A 24,292-nucleotide genomic window follows, 5' to 3' on the forward strand; every position below is an offset into this window, starting at 1 on the left:
AGAGACCTATTTGCCTTGTGTGAAAAAATTTCTGCTTGGAAAAAATATTTACTGGTACTGATGCAGATACTGTTTGTTGGCCCAGCTTAACACAGGCACCACTTTGACCAGTTATTCTTGGCAATGGTTTACAACTGTTTGGTTTCTCAAAGCCTGGAGAATCTTGTTGTTTCATTTGATCAACACATTACAAACCTCATCATTTTTGCTTTTCAGGCCTGCCAGCAGTAAAGGACTTCTAAACATTTTATATTAGATAACATCACTCCAGTTGTAGCTCCCCTTCACTGGCTCCTTATTCCTTTCCGGTCAGACTTTAAGGCACTTCAGACATGTAAAATCCTAATTGGAAATACTTCCTCATGCGTGTTTGATCTTCTTAAACCTCATATCCCACCGCATGCTGTCTGCTCTCAGAAAGGAGGCCTGGCTGCAGGGCGTTTTTTTATACCTCTATGACACTCAGTAACGGATTAACTGATGTGTCTCATTTAGATGAATTAGTTGTGATCTTTCTAAAAGATAGTTTTGCTTATGTGATTGTATATAAATTAAACAGCTCAATAAATTAAACATGTAAGCACACAGATTTCAGCTAAATGATCAAAAAAGGGAATAATAATAATAGTAATAATAATAATGACTATGAATATTTCTTTTCACAATGTATACTTTAATAAGCTTGCCGACTCAGGGTGGCGCTTGGTTAAAAATAGAAAAATTTGACCGCTAAACTTTTTGTGAACGCTTTAGAACATTTTGACTCCTCTCCTGCGCCGTAGATAACCCGGAAACACTATCAATGACCATCTATCACATTTCCACACGTTCTTCGTCTATCAAATTCTGCCTGTGAAATTATCTTATCGCGTGAAGGTTAGCGTAGTCTGTTATAGTGAAAAGGTGAGATAACAAATACGTAACTTTCAAATGTATCATTTATTTGTAGACGAACATGATGATGTCGTTTCTAAGGTGTCCTTGGTTTTTAACATTAGGCTAAAGCTAACCCGGCTATCGTTAGCAAACATAAATTAGCCTTCCTATTGCTTTAAAACTGTCCCGGTAATTTTAGTTTACACTGTAACCGGACCTCTTTAACGGGAAATGGCGATTTAATGTTTGCTTTAAATGACAAGTGCAAGCTTTTACTCTTGCTCGGGGTAGGTGGGTATCCAGACGGTAAAATGTTGTTGACGGTAAATTGTGCTAAATCCACACTGGGTTTATTTAATGCTCCATCTATCTTCCCTTTTAATCTCTTAATAGAATAGCCCCAGTTAATCTTTATTACACCTTTGGTTTCTCTGTTTCTAAAATTCTGCTGTTATACGAGTCTGTTTTGTCACACGACCATTACAAAAGGTCATACTATATAAATCAAATGTAATTCAATTGAATACATTTATCCTGGGCGATCAAACATAATAGCACATACCACAGTTTGGTTTTGGATGGTTTAAGTGTGGCAGATTTTACAGCAGACCTGCCTCACAGCAGGTATTTTGGTATGGTATAAAAGGAAGAAGCACAGTAGTTACTATTAAATGTAATAGAGATTTAAGTTCATTAAGGCTTGGGAGTTCCAAGGCCCTCATACATGATGTGTATAGCTCAGCTGGTGTGACATGCAGGGAGTGAGCAATCTGCTGTGCCTGAGTAGTCTGAAAAACGTCTGAAATATAATCTGAAAAATCCACTTACTTAAATCTGACCGATTTCAATAGTTGCAGCTGTGTTTTCCAACATTAATGTGAGATTCTGACAGCTTTGTATGGTAAACAGTGTGTCTGTTAACTTTAAACTTAACTACCCTTGAACCCTGCTCAGATAAAGTATGATGTCATTCACTGTTGTAAAATAGTCACATTAGTTGCTTATCAGTATGCCAAAAGTAGACCTTAATAAGCCTAACAACTGCTGTGAGTTATTATCTTAAGTGTAGCACGCAAGTTTTCTCACTTGACCAACGTTGTGATTGGTCTCCTGTTAGCTTAGGGGTTTTTACTGCATTCACATCCTAATCCCAGTGTTTGTTGCATCTTTTTGACTTTCTTACCTTTTCGTTCTCCTTAAACCTTAACTAGTTGTGGCAGATGCCCACCGGTCTTGAGCCTTCTTCTGCTGAAGGTTTCTTCGGTTAAAGGGATTCTTTCCTACCCACCAATATCTACTGCTTACTCAAGAAAGACTTGTTGGTGTTTCTTTCTCTATAATTCTGTGAACTTTTGAGCTTACTGTCTAATGTTCCTTGAGCTGACCTGTTTTGTGAATTGCTATATGAATAAAATTGAATATTATTAAAACCTTAATTACGAACTGCCTTCAAATTGTAACTTAGAGTTAGAGATGATGGTCATTTCTGATACGGACAATATCTCCAGCTTGGTGAAAAGAACCAAAGATATATCAATAAAAGTTGGTTGATATGTACCATCACTGCAAAATGCAATATAATACACTAATTCAAAACACTCATACAATCAATTTGTCTCATGTTTATAGGCACAATTATTTGTTTGTATCTAGTTTGATTCAGTGAACACACATTTCTGCTACAACATTAGCACAAGAGATAGATTTTGAATCTTGGAATGTTTTTGGTATAGTTTTTCTGTTACATTCGTCTGTGAACCACAGCGATTATGGTTTGAATTTGAGCACTACACAACATTATACAACACTGTAACACTTGTGTGTTGTCGTCATTATATAAGGTTCCTGTATTGAACACCTGTTTATGGCCTGACTATTACAGTACGTCACTTATTAGTTTTTGGTACTTTTCAGAAATAATTTGGCACCATGTTCCTGACCCTCACCCTGCTGCGAAAGGGCATCCCAGGAAAGCAGTGGATTGGAAAGTATCGGCGTCCACGACAGATTACATGGCAGATGAAACGCAATACGCTGAAGCACCTGGAACGGGAGGCTGCGAATGAATATTGGATCAGCCGACCATACATGACTCCAGAGCAGGAGTACTGCCACGCAGTGGAGCGCAGAGCCCAGAACTGGCTCAAGATTAAGGAGGCCAAATTTTCCAATTTTCCTGAACACAAGTACATGACCGATCACCTGAGTCATCTCCAAATCACCAAAACATGGTCGAGTTAATGTGAGCAGAAAAAAGACACACAAAGACTTTCTTTATAATTAACACTTTCACATGTTTACGTGTGCAAGAAAAAGTTGTATGTTGCAGCACTTGTCCACAATATATGGTTAAAACACCCTGTCATTGTTATTTTGTCTTTTCTTTTTTTTTTTGCAATCAAAGAGCTTGAATCAGCAGCACTGTATTTTCTCCACATTCAGCTCTACTCCTTTGGATAAAAATTCATGCTACTTGACCTGTGGTTTCTTATTTTGGAACTCAATTTCCAAATATACTTTCAAGTTGAGGAACTCAGGTTCCCACTGGTAAATTCTCTATTCTAATTAAATGAACTGCTCTATTCCAGGAGGAAAATGTTGGAGGAGTTACATAAATTGCTTGGAGAGATTTTGGGTAAAATTACGTGATTTTGCAAAGCATTAATTTCATAAAAAACAGTGTGTGTTCTACTGTTTTACAGCTTATGAATTAAGAGGGTTTAACTATCAGTAAGCCCACATGCAGCTGAAATTAGAGTGTTCAGTGTACTTTTGGAAGATGGAAAAAGGAATATGTTTATGAATTTTGGGAATACTTTAATTCATTAATCCTCATAACATTTTTGTGGAGAACTTTGTCAATCTGTGTTTCTGTTTGGTAACGAAAACATTTCTGAGGTTAACATCTTTCAGCCAAGAAGTGACTAATTTATGGATGGTGTGAAGGAATTTGACCCTTTATCAAACTTTTGCACGTGCAATCTGGTCACTATACAATATACTGGTGACTTGGCTGATAACTGTTATTGCTATTACATGCCTTCCATGAATCCGATAGTAATGCTTATCTACAGGAAGAGCCAGCACATGGAAATTGTCAGTATACTGCCCTAGATTTTCAGAACCTTTTAAGGGAAAGAAAAAGTCCATAAAACACCAAGCGAATGCTAAATAATCATCAGACCTTAAATGGAGTCATGAACTTGGGGATGGTCTGTCTCTACCCCCACTATTTAGCATTTATGCAATAAAATAAATAGATATGTCATAATTGATCTATGAGACTATGATGGAGCTGCAAGCACCAATTTCTCTTTTTAAGGCAATTTTTTTGGGGGGAAACTACAGTGGAAGAAATATGTCTGCATTGTCATTTGGCCTCTGTTTATACAGCAGCCTCCACTTACAGTAGGATTTTCCAAAGGAGCAGTTCTAATTCTTGACAATATGTCACAACACTTATTTCTGCTTTTAACTATTTTAATTTGGCATAAATCATTACTTTTATTAATAAGGGGTTTATAACTGTGGTGTAGAGTACTGCTACTATTACTAATATAACAGTGTGGTTCGGCTGTTTCTCTTCTTTTAAATGGTTAAACATAAATCTAAGATATTCTCTGTATAACACAGAGCCTTGCTAGTTTCCATGGCAGCCATCCAGTCTGATTTACACCTGCAACAACAGGTGAACCCAATGAACCAACCGAGAGGAGAGAAAAGCTGGTCCACTGGGCACCAAGGAAACCACAGCTCAGAGGAAACCTTTCATGTTTTTTTTTTCCTTTTCTTTTTATGTCACCAGAAGCATTATTTGAGCTTGGTATTAAGTTAGATGTGTTTTGGGGAGGAAAACCGTGCCTAATTCTACAGCAGGGATCAGAAAAAACCACATGGTGCTATATTGTTGCTGCTTTGGAAGACCCATTTCAGGCTTAAAAGTAACCGGCATCCCCCTGGATTTTCCAACTGGGTTTTGAAGTTATTGTTATGCTGCAGAATGAGATTAAACCTGCCAGACATCTCCATAAAGTTATTGCGTGATGGGTAATCTAATGCCTAAAACTTTTGTAGAGTATAATAGGTTATAATATCCAGGTCTACTTAGCTCAGTAAGGGCAGTCGTCTACTGACCACAGGGTCAGTGGTTCAATCCCAGGTCCCGGCTATATGTCAAAGTGTCTCTGGGCAAGACACTGAACCCCTAACAGCCCATTACAAGCCCCCGGCTAGTATTGTCTCTGGTTTGTGTAAAACAAAGATGATGATGATATAATCATAATTCATATCATAATTGATGTGATGTGGGTAGACAGTCAGGTCAGAAATTTGTCCTCCACGTGATAGGGCATGCCCCAGCCTTTAAAGAATCACAGGCCTTAAAAATGTAAAGCTGAAGCTAACATAGCAATGAGTAAAAATGTGATCAATCCCTCAAAGTTCTGCAGAGAGCACCACAAAGTGAAAATGTCATGGTGTTTTGGACTGGACGAGACAATTTATTGACAATGGAGATGATTTTAATACAGCACCTGCAAAAGATAAAATTGTTTAAGCCACGTTTTACTAAACGGTGGTGGACACAGGCACACATAGGCACCCTGAAGGGGCTGCAAAAATGCAGCTCCATACACAACAAACTGCATGGATATTGTTATGGCTGATTGATTGATTGATATTTAAAAGCTGCTGGTTATATCCTGGGAGAACATTGGTAAATCAATTGACAAGTCAGGAGGAAAACAAACAGTGCCCGATCTCATCAGAGAAGTTAACCACAGGTAGGTTAGGTGAGGAACTTTTGCTAACCAATTATTTTAGATAGTTTGCCCTTTGAATTTCTATAATCAGTAATGCACATTCAGTTGTGGCTAAGAAAGTGTGGCTAAGCATGTGACTGATTGCAAATTAGCCACGTTCCATTGTTTTATAGTAATTAGCTATGCAGAGCTGGTTTGAGACAGCTGTACATTATGGAGCCTATGTTTTTAAATGAGTGAAAAGTGAACACAAAATGGGAGGGTATATTCCATGTTTTTATAAGTAATAAAATAATTAATAGAATTGAGATGATGTTATTGTTCTTAGCAATGGTTATGAGGTAAGTAAACATTTATTATTTTATCTGATAATTCAACTGCGTATCTCCAAAATGCTTTGTTATTAATTTTTGCTTATCATAATGAGTTGTTTGGGAGCAGGCGCCACATCGAATTGTCAGTGTACACAGTCGTTTCCAGCAGATGGCGCTGCAGGTCCTGTGATAACCGTGGAGAAGCAGAGCGACAGCCCCTCCTGCAAGCGGAGCCCTTGCGTTGTTTTCCTCCCCTGGATGATGTGAGGTGCGTAAAGAGGCGCCAACGCACCGCACCGGGCTGAGGAGGTAGATAATGAGCCGAGCAGACAGACAGACCCTCTCCAAGAAATTCGCACAGCGTCTCCGAGCCGCAGAGACTATGAAGAGGAACGGCAGACTGAGGAGGATTCACCTGCGGAAAACTGTGTGAAGAGGAAGGATGGCGGGGGGCCGGAGGGGACTTGTGGCCCCTCAGAATACTTTTTTGGAGAACATTGTGAGACGCTCGAACGGTAAGAATTAATTTGCTGCACTGACTGAAGATTTAAGCATTACATACAAAAACGCTCCAGCTCTGAAACTATGCGCACGAATGCTCCTGCAGTCTGTCCAATTAAGCCAATCAGCTAATTAACCGAGATTAACAAGAAGCCCGTTAATTAGTGATAGAAAGGTCGTTTTTCTTTGAGCTACGTAGGAAAATCTACGTACGCGCATGATTAATAAAAAAATCAATTCCATTTAATTAGTGTAATTATTTTCAGAATGATTGAAATTAATTATAAAGCTTTGCAGCTGGGAGTCCCTGCAGGAGAGGATGGAGAACAAAACAAAAAAACCCAAAGGAGGTTTCTACAGTCGTTACATTTACTACTGATTACATAAGAGCAGTGGAACTCTTAATATGTAGGGATATGAATACTTTGGGGGGGGTTATGATCAGAGTGAAAACCATTTGGTATATTCTTCACAATTCTTCTCTCTGGTTTATAATAAAATTTGTCATTTGTTGTTAATGTCCCTTTGTAATGTCTAACAACAAACCAACTGAATATGAATAAGTGATTTGGTAGTTGTATTTGGCTAACCTGTGAATTTAAATGGTAAAAATACTTTAGTTGTCTTTCAGGGCCTTTAGCATTCATTAAAATGTAAATATCTGTCAAACAAGTAATTAGTACGGTTAATAAAACAAAACATCTAACTCATTTTGGCCAGTTGAGTCTGAAACGTAACCATATTCTGATGAAAGTCTTACAGTACTGTTGGACGTGGGTGTCTCTAACACTTTTTGTGTAATTAGACCCAATAGGAAGTGACAGGAGAGACTGCAGACTTATGACACTGGACTGGCAACCAGCAGTGTTGTGTTTGTCACCAGCCACGAAAATTATTGTATCCCTGTCCATTAACTGGCTTCAGTTATAAATACTTTTTTTTTTCAATAGGGTTTGGTTAATGTTACGTTTGGCTGTTTTCCTTCTAACATTTGTGGTCAGTGCACTCAGAATGCATGTGTCTGCACACACACTCCTTGACTGTCAGTCTGCCCCTGTTGCCCATATCTATATAAGATGTGTTATGACAGAAAGGAACAAGTTGTTCAGAAAAGCCCATGCTGTCTCTAGAATGAAGACTTTTTCTTTTTTTTATTTAGATGAACAGTGTGACGTCTGGATAAATACAAAACCACATTTTAAGCACATTGTTTTCCTAGGTGGATTAACAAGCAGTAAATCCCCCCTGAGATCAACCCAAATGAGCCATAATCTGCAGGATGCCATCGAGAAACTGATTTGTTGGCATTTATAAACGACCCTTTAGTCCCTTTACTCTAACTTTCAGTCATTCATTGTTAAACACCCGATCTGTGCCAGAAGTAGTGGACAGTTTTCAAGATCAGTGCTGATTTATTTATTTATTTATTTTAAAAATTATTTCAAACTTAGATTTTCATGTGCGTTCTCGGTAGTTACATTTAATATAACATGCAGAAATCTGTGTTCTCTATTTATAAACCCGTTCACCCCCTCTGATATAGTTTGAAATTCACAGTCGCTACTAATACGTTAATGATGGTTCTGTTCCCTTTCAAATTTCAGTAAATGATGCCAGTAACCAAATATGGACAACACCACAGACCTGGAACTAGAACACTAATATAATCGGTAGCCATCGTGTAAAATAAGGGAGTTGTGGACAACTTGACTGAAACTTGGAACCTTCCATAATCAGAATACATTTTTTGGCTGAATGAAGTTGTATCGTACTGTATGCAGTTATAGTATTATTTTATTTATATGTTAAGTGGAGAGGAACAATAATGTAATTTGTGCAACAAATAAATCAATCAGTTGCTTTAATTACCAAGAATTCCTTCTAGAAATAAAACCTGACCGTTCGGTCACATAGGCCAGACATCTGTTATCAATCAGTTCTGGGACCATATATGAATGTGGCCCAGATCACATATGATAAAATTAGATTAGATTTGTTCACACTTTTGTGAAAAGTCAGGTTTGAGTCTATTAGAGGCAAACATCATTGGAAGAGGGACACTGAAGCCTATAATGTGAATTTAAATCATCTTCTACTGGCACTTCTGCTTTTTTTAGGAGCTATATGAGGTATATTTATACACTACTTGTTTTAACATTGTGGTGCTGTTTACTTGAATCAAGGATCTGTGTACCTCTTTAATGTGACCACTGTCCCTAGCTTTTCCTGTAATACTCAAGTTGCCTACATTTCTGAGGTAACATGTGTTTCTGTAGACCAACATGTTTTAGCATCTGCTCAGGTAAGAGCAACACAGTTTGGGTTGTTGATTCCACACAGCAGTGTTGTAGCCACCTGTCTCTATTTTGGTTCACATGTCTCATCTTTTTTTTTTTTTTTTTTGTCTGACATTCACCAGATGTTTCTCACTGTAATCTGTTAACCCTCTTTTCTTTGCAAAAACTTCAGTTTGGACACTGTCACATAGACAGACAGGTACTATGAAGTTAAATTTGGCGTGCCGCCGCTGTTTTCCCAACCATATTTCTTTGTAATCTGGCACCAAATGTTCTATACCAAATGCTGTTAATTTACAAACCTCTTTAACAAATTAGACATGTGAAGCATTGTAAAGTTTGCTGCAACACACCAGATATTCAGCAAATCCAGATCTAACAATGATTATGAAGCTTTGGACCTTATGCTTCTTCAATCTCAAAATTAAAGTTTATCTGATCATTGTAAAGTAACACGTTGGCATGGAACGTCTCCTGCATCTTAATCTGTCAGTGTTCTCATGCTTTCTTTGTGTGTTTGTGTATGTGTGTGTGTGTCTTGTGGTTGGTGTCTTTAATAGAGCCTGATTGATACGGTAGCAGGTAGATTTGATGGGTTAATTAAGCTAATTAGTATTTGTGTTTCAGGTGGCAAGTGGGTAACCTGAAAAAGCTTTTGAGCTATTTGCTTACCAACATGTCTTCTGGCCACCATAGATTCTTCTGGCCACCGCTCGATTTTAGTTTATTTGTAGAACGGACGGTGAGACCGTTCTGGACAGGAAATGAGCAGCCCCATCATTTTGTCCCTCATTAGTTCAGCACTGACAGGCTATGCCGTAAAACAATGTTTGCAGCTCCTCTGTTGGCAGGTTAGTTGACCATGGAAAGAGTTATTGGCTTGCAAGTGAACACTGTTGCCTACTGTTATTCTGCTCAGGTAAGATGACGGCAAACACATTGGCCTGAATAAGACAAAAAGTTTGAAAAGGTGTTCACAGTATCAGGTACTGTTTGGGAATGGAGAGAACACCAGTGTAAAGGTGCAGCCAGATAGTCTGCTTGGAGACACTAACTTGTGTGGTGTAGCTGAAAGCAGGCCCGGGGCAGAAAGAGGTTGTAAACATAGCCTACAGCTAACATTAGTTCGGTGTTTGATAAAACAGCCTCTCATCAAACTCAAAATGTTTGGACATGTGAAGCAGAGGAGGTGGACTAACTCTTAACCAGGAGTGAATGTTTTCGCCCAAGTTTCACACACATGATACAGTGACCCCGTCTCCTGCAGAGTGTTGCAGTTGTAGCCTTAATCCTGCTACACTACGCTGGAGAGTGTTTTCATGTCTGTTCACAGTCAGCTTTCAGACTCCGTCGGTCCTTAAAGTGCATCGTTATTCCTCTTTACTAGAGGCTGGTGTTATGTTTATTGCTGCAACAGAGGAAATAAATTCATACCGAGTGAAAATGAGTTTATAGCTAATAGACTACTACATAATGTCTGTAGTGCAGGGAAACAGCCATGAATTACATCACAAATGATGTACCCGGTTAGCACCAACTCTTCATCATCTAAATCTCCACCAGCTTAAAAAACCCCAAAACAAACTGTATCAGTTGGGCTCTAGTTTATAATTTCTTGTCCTGCTCTTTCACCCATGTGTCGTCATTTTGTTGTTATCTGTGTGCTTAGCAGGGTGATTTGCTTTGTGATTTGCTGTATAGATTTTTTTTTTAATTAGTGGTTTTATCCCCAGTTATCACTTCTCCTGTCCCATTTTATCTGCCTCCTTTTTTTTCACCCTTTTTGCAAAAATTACATGGACCAATTTGAGAATGTTTAACTATGTTATTAATATCGTGACAAAAATAACACACATTGTTTTGACCGCTGATTTTGATTTGATATAAAACATAACAACATGCAAGTGAGTAATCCCATCTAATTAGTCAATGCACTCTCGCATAAGTAGGACACATTTAAATATTAATCTAATCTTACCTGTTACAGTTAAAGGTTTGTCACATATTTGACACAAACATTCTGTATGTTTGTGTAATACTTGTTTTTAAAATGTAGCTGTTTTACTTAAAATACAAACCCTATTAATATTGTGATAAAGAAAAGTTTATTAGAATTTAATTCAAACAGCTTATGAAAATCAAAAATCCAGTATCTCAAAATCAGTTTCCTCAGATGAATCAGGGTCGGGTGTTCCTCATCTTCCTCTCTTCTCTATAAGGTTCAGGTCAGGTCAGTTTGCTGGCCAAACATACACAGTAATATCATGGTCAGCAAACTAGTTAGTGGTACTCTTGACCCTGCTGGCAGGTGCTAAGTCCTGCTGGAAAATAAATCAGCGTCTCTCTTAAGCATCTCCTGGTAGATGACTGCATTAACTTAGGAATTGATAAAACCCAGTGGACCAACACCAGCAGATGACAGGGCCCCAAATCATCACCAATTGTGGACACGTCACACTGGATGTGCCTGTCCACGTGTACTCCAGACGGTGGGACCTAGACTTCCAAAAAAAAAAAAAAAAAAAAAATTTGGAATTTTCATTGAAACAGAGGACTTTGGACCACTGAGCAATTGTCCAGTCCTTTTCCCCCTTAGTCCCGGTAAGATGCATCTGACATAGTCTTTGGTTCCAGAGTGACCTAATATTAGTTTATTTTCTGAAGACATCTGTGTCACTCCTTGTGAAGCTCCCCGAGTTCTTAAATCAGCTTTGCTTGACAATCTTCTTAATCATGTGGTCGTCCCTGTTGCTTTTGAATCCTTTCCTGCCAGACTTTGTCTTTCCAGTCAACTTTCCATGAACATGTGTGGATACAGCACTCTGCGAACTGTCAGTCTGTCAGCGATGACCTGCTGTATCTATTGTCATCTTCTGGACAACTGTTGAGTCAGCAGTCTACCCAATGATTGGTTGTGTGCACTGAACTAAAGAGATACAGTATTTATTTACTCAAACTTAAACATAGTAGATAGATAAGATGATAGATTTCTGATTTTCATGAGCTCTCAGCAAGAATCATCAAAATGAAAACAAAGGTTTTAAAAATTTCCTTTATATGTAACAAACCTAGAATTTAATAGGGGTTCATTATTTAATGGCTTTACAAAAGAAATATGCTTTTTCATAATATTAAATTGACATCCACCAGAGTATTAGAATAATATTTGATTCATAAAACCCAACTCTTAAATTCACATCATTGCCATTGTTGTCTAATTTCATGTGACATAAGGACTATTTGGAGTTTAATTAATGACACAGAGAACAGTGTCGTTATTTATAAAACAGCTGACACGGTTAAAATAGGATGGAAGCAAAAGAAGCAATTCAAATATACACGCAACTCAATGATTAGTTATGTTTATTACCATTTTGACCATGAATATATTTAGCTCAGAGGCCTTGCTAACATTTAAACATGCAAAATTAATCTACTCTGTTTTCCCCGGCATCTAAAAATTGTTGACAGCAGATATTAATATTTGTAGACAGGATTTGTGCATAAAGAACAGTAAGCACCTTTCAAACAGCAAACTGCGCATATTACATAGTCTACATAACACACAAACAAGAAACACAAACTGTTATGAAAAGTGCTGCTAATGCGTGGCTATTAATAAAAAGTGAGGGAGGCTAACATCTGCATAATTTCTACAGAGCAGGGAGTTACTTTAGGAGCTATATTTGTGTGTAGTGTAGCATAGACCATTGCAGACACTAATGAAAGTGTGTGTGTGTGTGTGTGTATACGCCCTTAAAGGCTTAGAGGAAACATCACAAGACAAATGCACATTTTTAAACCAGACGTTTGTTTCATAAATCTTTTCAAACGAAAACCTCTGAAGCTACATCAATGTACGTAAAATCCAACTGCAGTAATTGTGGGTCTTTTGAAAAGATAAGCTTTAACATATCACAGCTGATTTTTACAATGACCTGCCAATGATTCGCATTCGAATCCTAAAAGTTTAATCCAAAATGTTCCCATGGATTTCTGTTGGGAGTCTAATACTTGCTTTAAAATACAAATATTCAATGTTAGATATTTAAAAAAAATAAATTCTCCTAATGCTTTGTAATTGTGTCCTATCATTCTTTGAATAACTGTTTGCAAAATACAAATTCTGTTCCCCTTCTGCTATATAATTAATTTAGATTGAATTTCAATGAACAGTGATAGGCAACTTTCCTCACCCCAAACTACATTTTAACCATTTGTATACCCTTGCTTTTAGGTACCACTGTGAATCCTGAGGTTATTTCCTGTTTGCTTTTTTGTTTAATTTCAAACAGACACCAACTTTGTGCTGGGAAATGCTCAGATAGTGGACTGGCCCATCGTGTACAGCAATGATGGTTTCTGCAAACTGTCGGGGTACCACAGAGCAGAGGTGATGCAGAAAAGCAGTACTTGCAGGTAATCAAGAGGATCTGTGTTTCTTCGTAAAGTTGAATGACAAAGTAATGGCACTGTTTGCAATTTTCTGGTTTTCTGCATACATTGCCATTGAAATGTGATCTGACATTTTTCAAAGTCACAAATATCAACAAACACAATATTTTGAAGCTGATAAAACACAAACGGTCATGATCTTTTTGTGTCTTTATTAAACTTAGTACATGCAAACATACAAAGTGATTGTGGGAAAAGAAAGGGCAACACTTTTGATGTCTTTAAATGAGTCCAGTCAATGGTTTAGAACTACCTTCACTTATAAAACAACTTAATCGGTTTCAGTGGGATAGTCATAAGCTGCATCACTTGATGGGAGTTATGCCTCACAAGAGATTTGTTCATTTGCATGTAGCTGAAATTAGTTACAGAATGATCCCAAAGACTTTCGATATTCATTAGTCCACAGTGTGACATATTGTCTAAGTACAGAAGATTTAGTCCTGTGGCCACTCTCCTTAGAAATGAGCACCCAGCAGAGATCGCTCCAAAGGCAAAACTCAGAATGCTCAATGAGGCGGAAAAAATAGGCATGGTATCAAAGCCATTGCCCTGCAAAACAACACTGCAGTGCTAAAGACTATCTTGACACTCCACAACAACGCCACCGAGAAAATGTCTTGTGGGCAGACAAAACAAGGGTAGAATTGTTTGGGAAGAACACACAGCACTGTGTATAATGTGAAAAGAAAATCATATACAACTCCAATATGAAAATGGCATCCAAGCAGCGAATTTACAGTAGAGGGAGCATCTTGATTTGGTGCCGCTTTGCTGTCGCTCGATCTGGACAACTTGACATTGTGAAGAGGAAAATGTATTCCCAGATTTATCAAGATATCCTAAAGGGTAATGTCAAGGTGACTTACCACAAGCTTAGAAGAAGCTGGGGGAAGCAGCAGGACAATGACCCTAAGCACCGAAGTAAACCTACTGTAAAAAGGCTTTGGAGACACAAATCTTTCTATGAAGTCACCCAGTAAGAGCCCAGCCCTGAAATGCTGAGGCAGCTAGAAACAAAGGTGCTGAGGAATGACCTCCAGAGCTGTTCACACTTGGCATCTTAAGATTATGGCTGAGCTGAAGCAGTTCTATGAAAAAGAATGGTCCAAAATTCCTCCTGAACATTGTGCAGCTCTGCTCCAAAGCTACAGGAAGTGCTTACACGAGGCTATTGCTGCCAAACATGGTTCAACAAGTTATTAACACTGTTGTCACTTTATATGTTTAATGGGTGTTTGCAATACAAATAATGACTCTGTGTTTTATCAGCTTAGAAATGTTGTGTTTGTTGAAATTTTTGATTTTTCATGACGATATGGTAAAAACTAGGAATTTCCAAGTGGTACAATCAGTTTTTCTTGCCTATGTGTGCAGTTTTTAACTTAATCCTTTACAGAAGCGACATAATGCAAGGACATAGCTTAAATGTTTGATTACTTTTAAAAAGTAATTGGTCGTATTAGAGAAATAAGATAAGTCTGGGACACTGAAAAACCTTGTTACAATTACGGCTCTCTTACTAATCTGCCTGAGCCTCGTAGTAGCTGCCAAAACAAGAGGAAGGATTTCTACTCAAGGTTTATTGTAATGTAATTTTGCTTCCTGTGAACAGTTGTGTGTAGAGATCACCGGTTGCGTTACTTTGAAGTACTATAATAGGTTTGCCATTATTTGATCTGGAAATAGAATTAGTAGGTTTTGAAAAAGTGCGATTGTATGACCTATGTAGCCAATGTTCTGCATATTTGTTTTATTTGTACTTCCTACCTGCAGTCCATTTAGATACATACAATCATAAACATAGCCTTTGCTAATTATAAGTTTAATAACAAATATTGTAGCTTTCAAAAACAAAATGTGACAAAATAGTTCACAAAAAAGAATAATGAATAAGTGTGTTATTTCATAAGGTGCTTACTTTCTTAGGTGCACTCTTTCACCGTACTGAATTATATCCAGACTGGTGCAAACACTTTGTCCAATCAGTTTAAGATGATCTTCTTCTCATCTGCATATTTGAAAACAACGTTTTCAAAGTATAGCATGCATGTACAAGTTATAATGTATCAAATATAAAAATATCAGCCATAACATAAATGCCACTTGGTGATTTTAATGTAAACGCATGTTTTTAAAAAAAAATAAAATATGAACTAATAAATGCTGAAGTGCCATTAACCACCTGTCAGCTCATAGTGGTTAAAATCGGCTCCATCTTTACCAACAGTGACCTTTGACCCATTTTTAACATCATTACTGTACATGTTTTGCCATAATTACCATAATTAGTATTGTTTAAGGAACATTTCTTTTAGTAGAGTACTTTTTATATTTGTACTTTCAATAAAATGGACATAATCAGCTTTACTGTTACTTGAGTACATGAGTTGCGTTGGAACTTGTAGTGGAAAAACTACTAAACTTCTAAAACTTGTTTTAGACCAATACTTTCTTATTTAGGTTGGTTACTTGTGCCACCTCTGCACACAGTGTATCATATTTTGCTGTATGTGTCTGTGTAGCTGCAGACTGCTCAGAGTGGACATGCTGCGCCTTGTCTTCCACGACATCATTAAGTCGAACCAGTGGCTGATCTCTGTAGTCCTCAAACCTGTGTGATAGTGACATTTACTAAAGAAGGTTTGGAGTTTTTTAAGCTGCCTTTTGAAAAAATGTACAAAGTCCATTAAAATTAAACCCTGGGATCTCATCAAAAGATTTAAATAATTCATGGAGGTGTCCTTGCTGTACCAGCAGTGTGTGAAGTAAGCAGGATTTGGCGACTTGTGAAATGAAGGATAAAAAAAACCTGCTGAACTGAACCGGAATTATCAGCATGTTTTTAGACTTTTATTTCATTTTTAATCTCCAATCAGAGTCCTGACCGTATATTTCTGCTCACTGTCCAGCAACATCACTGGACTGTTTTTAAGTAGCTTGGAGTTCTGGTGCTAATCGAATACTGTAGAAGATGTATGGACAGGGCTGAAACCTGAGAGGGGGCACGGTCGATGGTGACAGGACGATGAGCTCAGTTGTCTGGCTGAGAAAGCAGCAGACAAAGTTAAATTTGCAATGTATCCTGCTGTGTTGAAATGAATGAAAATACCACTCACAACTAGAATTAATGATGTTCCTGTTGTTACAGACAACGCAGTAGATTTTCTTTCTCTTGCAGAACCAGAAACCACATAAATTGGACACAAATCAGTGATGTAATCTAGTTGTAACAACTGAAACTGCTTCCACATCCCTCACTGTAACCGTAAAACTGTGGACTTGCAGTGCCCCAAAGGTGATCTCTCAAACTGTTCACCTATTTGACTGAGTAGTTTGGGGATGTGTGTGTATTGTGGCGGTTATAAGCGTGTCAGTAACCACTATATTAATAGAATCACATGGAAACAGTTGGTACTGCCAGATTTGAAAACCGTGGGAGATTCTGTTTGTTGTGGGAGATGTGTTTGTCACAGCCAGCACTGCAGCTATTACTGGTTTAAACCCTTGGGTCCCTTAACATAAGCTTTATAACACTTGCCAACACAAATATTGAATGACAGTGGGCTTTAGCTTTATTTTTGGGTTGTTGGATAGAGTCAATTCCTGTTTTTAAGAAGGAAACCAGATCCAATAGAAACATTTCTCTGTGTGAGTGTATATATATGTGAACAGTTAATATATTTATGTTTATATACTACCATAAACTTTCGATATTGACAGCATACTGTATATGTGCAGGTGTCACTGTGTGAAAAGACACCATATTGTTTGAAACGATAATGTTTCAGGTCGCTGCACTTCAGAGACTCAGTTGTTCCTTTAGCTGCGTCTGCCAGCTGTTACCAGGCCTTCACACTTACAGCGGCAAAAGTCTGGGCCAGTGGCAGCAGCCCAGTTAATGCTGCAGGGGACCACCTGCTGTGTGCTGCAGAATCAACCAGAGTTCAGTTACACGACGGGAAAGTTGAGCAATTTTATGCAGAGACACTCTCATGCGGTTCATGCACAGCTTTGCAAGAGCCAATCAGGAACTTTTTGATTCCAATAGAAACTGAAGCAGAGAGACAGTTTACTACATAGCATGGGGGAGTTATAACTAAGAAGAGGAATAACTGATAATTATCTGATTATTATCAGTTAACAATTATGTTTTTAACATGCTGTGTAACTACAACTTTTACAATTTACAACCATTGTTGGGGTCTAGGGGTGGTGTAAATTGGGGTCTAGGGGTGGTGGATTTGCTTCACCACAAAACAGTTTTTTTTCATCAACTCAATAATTAATGCATTTAGCTAGAAATACATGTTCCCTTCTCAAAAATAATTTTTTTTTTAAATAAAAAAAAATAATATATCTAGGGGGATGCAAACTTTTGCACCAATTTAATTATTTTTATTGAACTATGTCGTCTGAAAAAACATTTGTATTCCTTAAATGTACAGTTTAGGATGAAGTTTGCATCCAACTGCTACTAAAACATTTGCAATAGCTGAATGTACATTAAATATTATGTTGATGGAAAAATAACTGAGTCACTGTCTGACTCCAGTACAATTCTGAAACTTATGAAGTATTACATATATAACCCACCCCTCAGAAGTACCTCAGCCATGTGATGAGTTTCCATTTTGGAAAACCTACTGACATTGGTGATTTAAAAAAAAGAAACATTACCAGAAGCCTTGGTTGGGTGTTGGTTTGATTTTTCCCAAGTCTTTGGTTAAAGACCAAATACCTGCAAAACTAATGGTACAACATCCACCTGTAGATACATATGTTGGAGGTTTGCATGTTTCTAAACTCTTCATTTAAAGCTTAATGTGTTAATACTGCCTTGTGTTGCCTACGACTGTGGCGCAGGAAGGTAGAGCGGTTGTCCACCAATCTCACAGTTGTTGGTTCAATCCCCGGCTCCTCCGGTCACATGTTGAAGTGTCCTTGAGCAAGACACTGAACCCCAACTTAGTTGCTCCCAGCGAGTGTTGGCCAGCTGCATACCCGCTCCCCCATCGGTGTATGATGCGTGTGATTGTGAGCGTGAATGGGTAGGAAGTGTAAAGTGCTTTGAGTGCCAATAGGTAGAAAAGCACTATATAAGTGCAGACCATTTACTTGGTAATCTTACACATTCCTGTCCCATATTGGCTTTCTCTGTTTAAAAGTAACAGTTTAGTGACTTTTATAAAGTATGTGATTTGTACTGTTCTTAAATCTACCAAATGACTATTTTAAAAAAACAATTGGAGAAACACTTTTTTTTTTAATTCTTTTTTTATTCTTCAAATAGTCCTGTATCATTTGGCCATTCAGCTCTTTATTTTTGCAACCCATTTCCACATTCTTTGTATTTGAAACAAGTTTGGCAGCATCAGCCACTTCCTGATTCATTTTTGTGCGAGGGTATAAAACATTCAGAATGTGGAAGTTGGTCTTTGATGATGACTCAATTATAAAATGTATTCTTGTTTCCCCAGAGTCTCATAACTAAATCTCTTTTTCTCTGAGTGTGTTGGAATCAAACATGTTACTTCCATCTTAACTTCCCAAGCGTGTTGTGTGTCTCTTGAATTATGTATGTTTTCCTATACTGGATCCTGTAAACATCCAGTGACAAGCCGGAGCGTTTTTCCCTCCTGATGAGAAATCTTTTTCAACTTTTTCATTTAAAAGACGCCCCCCTTTCCCCAATGTTGGGAGAGGCCATTCATCAGTGATATTACATTGAGCACTGGTTGGAAAAGTCTCAGCACCATCAGAATGTAGTCTCATTAAATTTTGCTTTTCTTGTTGTATTTCATAATAATAAACTCAGTTATATTTAGATCGTGTCTGGAACAGGCTGCTACTGAGGGTGGCACTAAAAAGCAGAGTGACATGAATGTCTCTGCAGTGTGGTTAAACGTGCTCATGGTTGCTTGACCCATCTTCAGGTTTAATTTGTTTTTGAGAGGTACTTTGAATTTGGCCAATTAGACAGCAAGCTGCATTCATCTTTTTATGCTTTCAGGATACATTTCACTGGGTTTTAATCTACTTCTACTCTATATTTAATACAGCCTAGCTCTGCAGGGTACCTGTAGAGGTCTCTGAGTACATAGTGTAGAGGTGATCTTACTCGAATCTGACATTCATGCAAATACTTCACTCCGGAGATCTTTTTATGACGAACATTGAACATGTATTGACTTGCTTCTCAATTGTACATACAAGTTTAAGTACAGTAATCTCACAAGCACATTCACAAACAAGTTTCTCAACTTTCTGATGAACTCGATAAACAACCGTGTGCCTCCACAGCTTCACTGAACCTTTTTCTTCTACCTTGTTGGGGTCCACACCACCTTGTAGTCAGTTCTTCTGCTCCAGTTACCGTGTCAAGTCTGCTCCCTTCAGTAGCTGAGCTGAAGCATCTCTTGTAACAAACCCTTTGCATTGCATTCATCCGTTGAACACTGCCAGTTCGTCACTATCCAGGTGCCTCTCCTTCTTGATCTTCACGTAAATAGTCGCTTATATAGTCGCCTACATAGAGCTTTTATTCAAAGCGCATTACAATGTTGATTCCCATTCACACACACACTCACACACCGATGGCAGTGGCTGCCATGCATGGTGCTCACCTCACCCACCCGGAGCAACTTGGGGAACGTCACAACAGACGTTCAGTGTCTTGCCCAAGGACACTTTTACATGTAGCTGGGAGCAGGGATCTCGGATCGAACCACTGACCCTGTGGTCCATGGTCAACTGCCTTACCAACTGAGCTACAGCCGCCACGTGCAGCAAAGTAGGGTTCGTCCCTGAGCAGAACTGACACTACCTCCTCCTGACAGCGCCTGCTCATATGCCCTGGTTTCAGACATCTGAAGCATAAGCCTGCCTTCCTGAGAAACACCATCTTATCCTTGGAAGAAGAATTCCATAGCCTTTTACAGTGCTCAAAAGTATGCCCCTCATAGAAAAAAAGACAAGACTCAGGTGAGGTTTTGATGGTATTGTAAGACTTAGGTGAGGCATTGATGGTACTGGAAGGGCCTGTCTTTTTAAAGCCAGGCTCTACACTCACATCCTTTTGAGTGGTCACTTGCTTTGCAGTAGTGGTAAAGCTCTTTTTCATACCACCTACTTTCCCTAACTTACCAGAAGGACTCTTTAGGTCCCATAGTAAGGGTGCAGTGAGATCTGGCATTCGTCATTTACAAACTCAACTAATCTATAAACTTAGCCTCACGATTGTGTTTCTTACCAAGATCGTAGGCCACATACCTCCACTTCTCTCTCAACTTATATGGACGTTTTTTCATACACTCTAAATCTTACATTGCGTTTACACAATTGCCTAGGAAAGGGGCGAACGAATGGATCGCTTCACTATCTTCAGCCTTAACTGTTTGCTAATTTAGGGCCTTTTCCATGTAGGCTACTGATATTTTATATTTGTTGCCAAAATGCTACTTTAAAAGCCGCCTGGCCTTTTTATATCCTTGGCTTGGTTCTGTATAAAAGCAACTTTGCACCACCTCCCTAGGTTGTCCACTTGTATACTGCGCTAAAAAGTAGAGCCAATCACTGTCACTCAAAGTTTTACTTTCCACTCAGTGTTCGAATGCTTTGATGAAGAGACCATAGTCTAGAGGATCTCCAGTAAAGGTAGGGACCATTTGAGGAGGTTGAGCATAAAACCTGTGATGTTTTTTCCGGCATTTTAGTAAAATCATTTTGACACGGAGTATCCCTAAACGAAAAATGCTGAGCCTTTGATACCAGAAACTGGCTAACAGCGCTTGCTGAGAAGTCGCAGCGGCGAACCTCAGCCTTTACACTGTATCCAGCACCAAAACACCCGCTAACAGTTTTATCTCTTGCTTCCTCACATTGTACAGCCACATTGATGGCAACAGGTACTTTATCCCTAGCATATGTTGTCTGTGCCTGACTAAAATTGACGTTGTCATTGTTGACGTTTGAACCACATGACGCAACAAGGCCTGCATGTTTCTTTATGATCTGGCTTCGGGCGTTAGAAGCTGCAAGAGCAGCGTTCATTTCCAATTGTTGCTTCTTTGCGCTATTCTTCCCTTCTTGCGGCTCCCTTTCTGCCTAAGCTTAGCTTCTTGTTCCTCTAGAGCTTCTTGTTTTTGCTTTAAAGCCTCAACCGTAGCTAATAAAGCTGCCCTTTCTAGTTCAGCCTTAAGAAGTACTGGTGAAGCTGAAGATGCTACAGAACCTGTTTTGGATTTCCTAGATCTCCTTGAGGATGCCACAAGATCAACACTTTCATTTGCTTTACGTGCGTCCTCAAGACGTTGATGTGCCTCTGTTAACCAACGTTCAACATCGGCAACAAGTTTTCTGAGTGAATTTAACTTTGGCTTGAACCAGCCTTGCTGATCTGTATTCATTTCCTCTTCGAGCTTAAGCTCATGGAATGTTTCTTTGAGTGAGGTATTTATGTCACAAAACTCACCAAACAGTTGGTTGAACTCTGGCAACAGTTTGGTTTCCACCACCTTGTAGCAGTCCTCATCCATGAAACAGCGTATCTTGCTCCTTTGTTTCACCCACTGGTCCAACTTGGCCTTTCTTTTGCCTAATCAGATTTTGCAAAGCTTTCTCCATGGCCTTGAGACTTGGCTTTACCTCTCGTTTTTCCACATTAGCGGGATCAATTTCTCCTTCCATTATTCTCTGAGTACTGTTTAGCCCATGTACAGAGGATTTCTTACTAGTGTAGAGGGGATCTTACTTGAATCTGACGGTCCAGCAAACACTTCACTTCGGAGATGTATGACGAACATTGAACATTTATCGACTTGCTTCTCAACTTAGCCGATGACAGATTAATTGTACATACAAGATTAAGTACAGTAATCTCACAAGCACATTCACAAACAGTTTCTTCAAACAAGTTTCTCAAAGTATGGCTGAACTCGCAGAACTGTTAGACACTGTGTGCCTCCATAGGTACACACTGAACCTTTTTCTTCTACCTTGTTGGGGTCCCCACCACCTTGTAGTCAGTTCCTCTGCTCCAGTTACCGTGTCAAGTCTGCTCCCTTCAGTAGCTGAGCTGAACAGCATCTCCTGTAACAAACCCTTTGCATTGCATTCTTCCCTTGACTACTTGACAACAAACTTAAAAGGTAAACTACAAAGGCAACTATCAAAGCTATATGGCGTCACTAATGACATCATCAGTACACATAAACATAACACAACACACAATAGATTACAGTTCACAATATGTACTACATAAAAAAAAACAGAAAAACTGAGGGAACCCTTTGTTGGCGCATACAGATGGCTTAAGGTTGAAGCTCAATGTAGGAACATGCAAAGGTCTCTGTCTATTAAATATTCAAATTATTTACCTTTGTGTCTTCCAGCTTTATGTATGGGGAGCTCACAGATAAGGACACGACGGAAAAAGTGCGACTAACATTCGAGAATTACGAGATGAATTCGTTTGAAATACTGATGTACAAGAAAAACAGTAAGTAGCCACGTGTGTCGAAAGAGAAAAATGTTCCACTCTCTTGTCATGCAAATGTATTCAGAGCTTCTGTACTGTAAAGTTCAAAGGCAGCCCAGAACATTTCTACCTGTATAGAAATGTGCTAATTGGTTGAGAGCCAGACCAGTGAAACCTTCCCAAGAAAAATGTGATGCTGTGTTTCCTTCCACTCACAGGTGTAATCTTCCTCTGCTTGCTGGTGTTTCAGGAAAGCATGGCGTGTTTGGAAAGTCCAGAACATTTCAGTTCACACCATGCATGAACTCTGTCCTTTCAATTCCACAAATTTTTTGAGCAGAGGATGCAGCTAAAAATATCTTGTCTTTATATTTGCAGGAACACCGGTGTGGTTTTTTGTGAAGATTGCTCCCATTCGAAATGAACAAGAGAAAGTGGTCCTGTTCCTTTGCACATTCAGCGACATCACGGCCTTTAAGCAGCCCATTGAAGACGATTCTTCCAAAGGTTAGAGTCAACTGATTTATTTAGCTCAATTATTTCTTTCACAAAGGCAACTTTAAAAGCTGCAAATGAAAATTAATCAACTTCAGAGTGTTCACAAAGTGTTCACATCTGCTCTTGCAAATGCCCATTCAGTCAAATATGCACCTCATGATGATGCCTGTCAGCACACAACACACAAAATCATTCACTGGACTGTGAAACTGAAACCAAAATAGAACATGAATAGATGCAAAGAGAGTGATGAGAAACAAGCGCTAGTGACAGCAGCTGGAGGTGGAGTTAGAGTAAAACTGAGATTGCAGTTTAGGTTTCAGTGTCAACAGGTTGCACGCTGCTAAAGGCATAATCAGCGTGAACTCGTTCTCTCTCGCACGGGACATGGTCTGCACGCACAATTCACAAATATGCATTTGTGCTGCAGTTCGATCAAGAACTTTATGACGTCAAAAAAATGGGTCGTCAGACAAAGAAAATGTTATGTGCGTTGTGATACTACAGCAAAGAAGACGTTGTAAAGGGGGGTTGATGTGGGTGGATGGAGACATCTGACCAGGATTTGTGCCCCATCAAATGAAAAAGAAGTGATCACTGTAGTTTCTGCTTGAGGCGACAGCAGTCACTGCTAGAATCAAACACAAAACTGACTGAATTGTTCATTGCCGAGCTGCATTGTGGGACATGTAGACTCTAAGTTTTGAGAAGAAAGAAAAATGCATAGAATAAAAAAAGACAATATCTGATTCTGCTTTTGAATTTGAATTTTCAAGAGCTATACAAAAAGATCAAACTGTAACACTGCATGAATAATCATGACTTAATGCATGCTCGAACAGTATCTCCTGCATGCATTCATGCAAGAGCAGTGTGTTAATGCTACAGCTAAGGTATTTATGACATTATGTCTCATGACTTATTAATGATGTTTATGTCTTCTTTAGCGTCATATGTCTTCTATAAGGAGGAGCTAAAGGTCTTGCCAGCAGTGCACATAAACACGTATTCTGCTGTATTCCAAGAAGTGTAATGAAGTGGTGACTTTCTCCTTCTTTAACATGATATATGGCATGATACTAGTTTCTCAGATGCTTTAGTACATTTTTCAGA

General features: G+C 38.7%; 2 protein-coding genes across 6 annotated transcripts in view; both read left to right on the forward strand.

Moving 5' to 3' along the window:
* The first annotated feature begins 774 nt into the window (after positions 1-774).
* On the forward strand, positions 775-3,234 carry mrpl57 (mitochondrial ribosomal protein L57). The gene is made up of 2 exons (XM_067514603.1): positions 775-903; positions 2,791-3,234. The coding sequence occupies exon 2, from the start codon at positions 2,806-2,808 to the stop codon at positions 3,115-3,117; it is 312 nt and encodes a 103-aa protein (XP_067370704.1). The 5' UTR covers positions 775-903; positions 2,791-2,805; the 3' UTR covers positions 3,118-3,234.
* A 120-nt stretch (positions 3,235-3,354) lies between these two features.
* Positions 3,355-24,292, forward strand: part of kcnh1a (potassium voltage-gated channel, subfamily H (eag-related), member 1a) — a 49,236-nt gene continuing 28,298 nt past the window's right edge. For 3 of the 5 annotated variants that reach the window (XM_067514525.1, XM_067514551.1, XM_067514534.1), the window contains exons 1-5: positions 3,355-6,465; positions 8,921-8,947; positions 13,044-13,167; positions 22,596-22,702; positions 23,060-23,188. In XM_067514525.1, coding sequence (XP_067370626.1) covers positions 6,393-6,465; positions 8,921-8,947; positions 13,044-13,167; positions 22,596-22,702; positions 23,060-23,188 — 460 coding nt within the window. In that variant the 5' untranslated portion in view covers positions 3,355-6,392. The remainder of the gene's footprint in view (positions 6,466-8,920; positions 8,948-13,043; positions 13,168-22,595; positions 22,703-23,059; positions 23,189-24,292) is intronic. The other 2 variants (XM_067514543.1, XM_067514561.1) reach the window with 1 other exon arrangement.

The sequence above is a fragment of the Channa argus genome, chromosome 1 (assembly GCF_033026475.1).
Source record: "Channa argus isolate prfri chromosome 1, Channa argus male v1.0, whole genome shotgun sequence".
Taxonomy (NCBI): Eukaryota; Metazoa; Chordata; class Actinopteri; order Anabantiformes; family Channidae; genus Channa; species Channa argus.

Bases quoted from the DNA above. Each gene is read 5' to 3' on its own strand.
- mrpl57 (XM_067514603.1), top strand. From the start codon at position 2,806: ATGTTCCTGACCCTCACCCTGCTGCGAAAGGGCATCCCAGGAAAGCAG.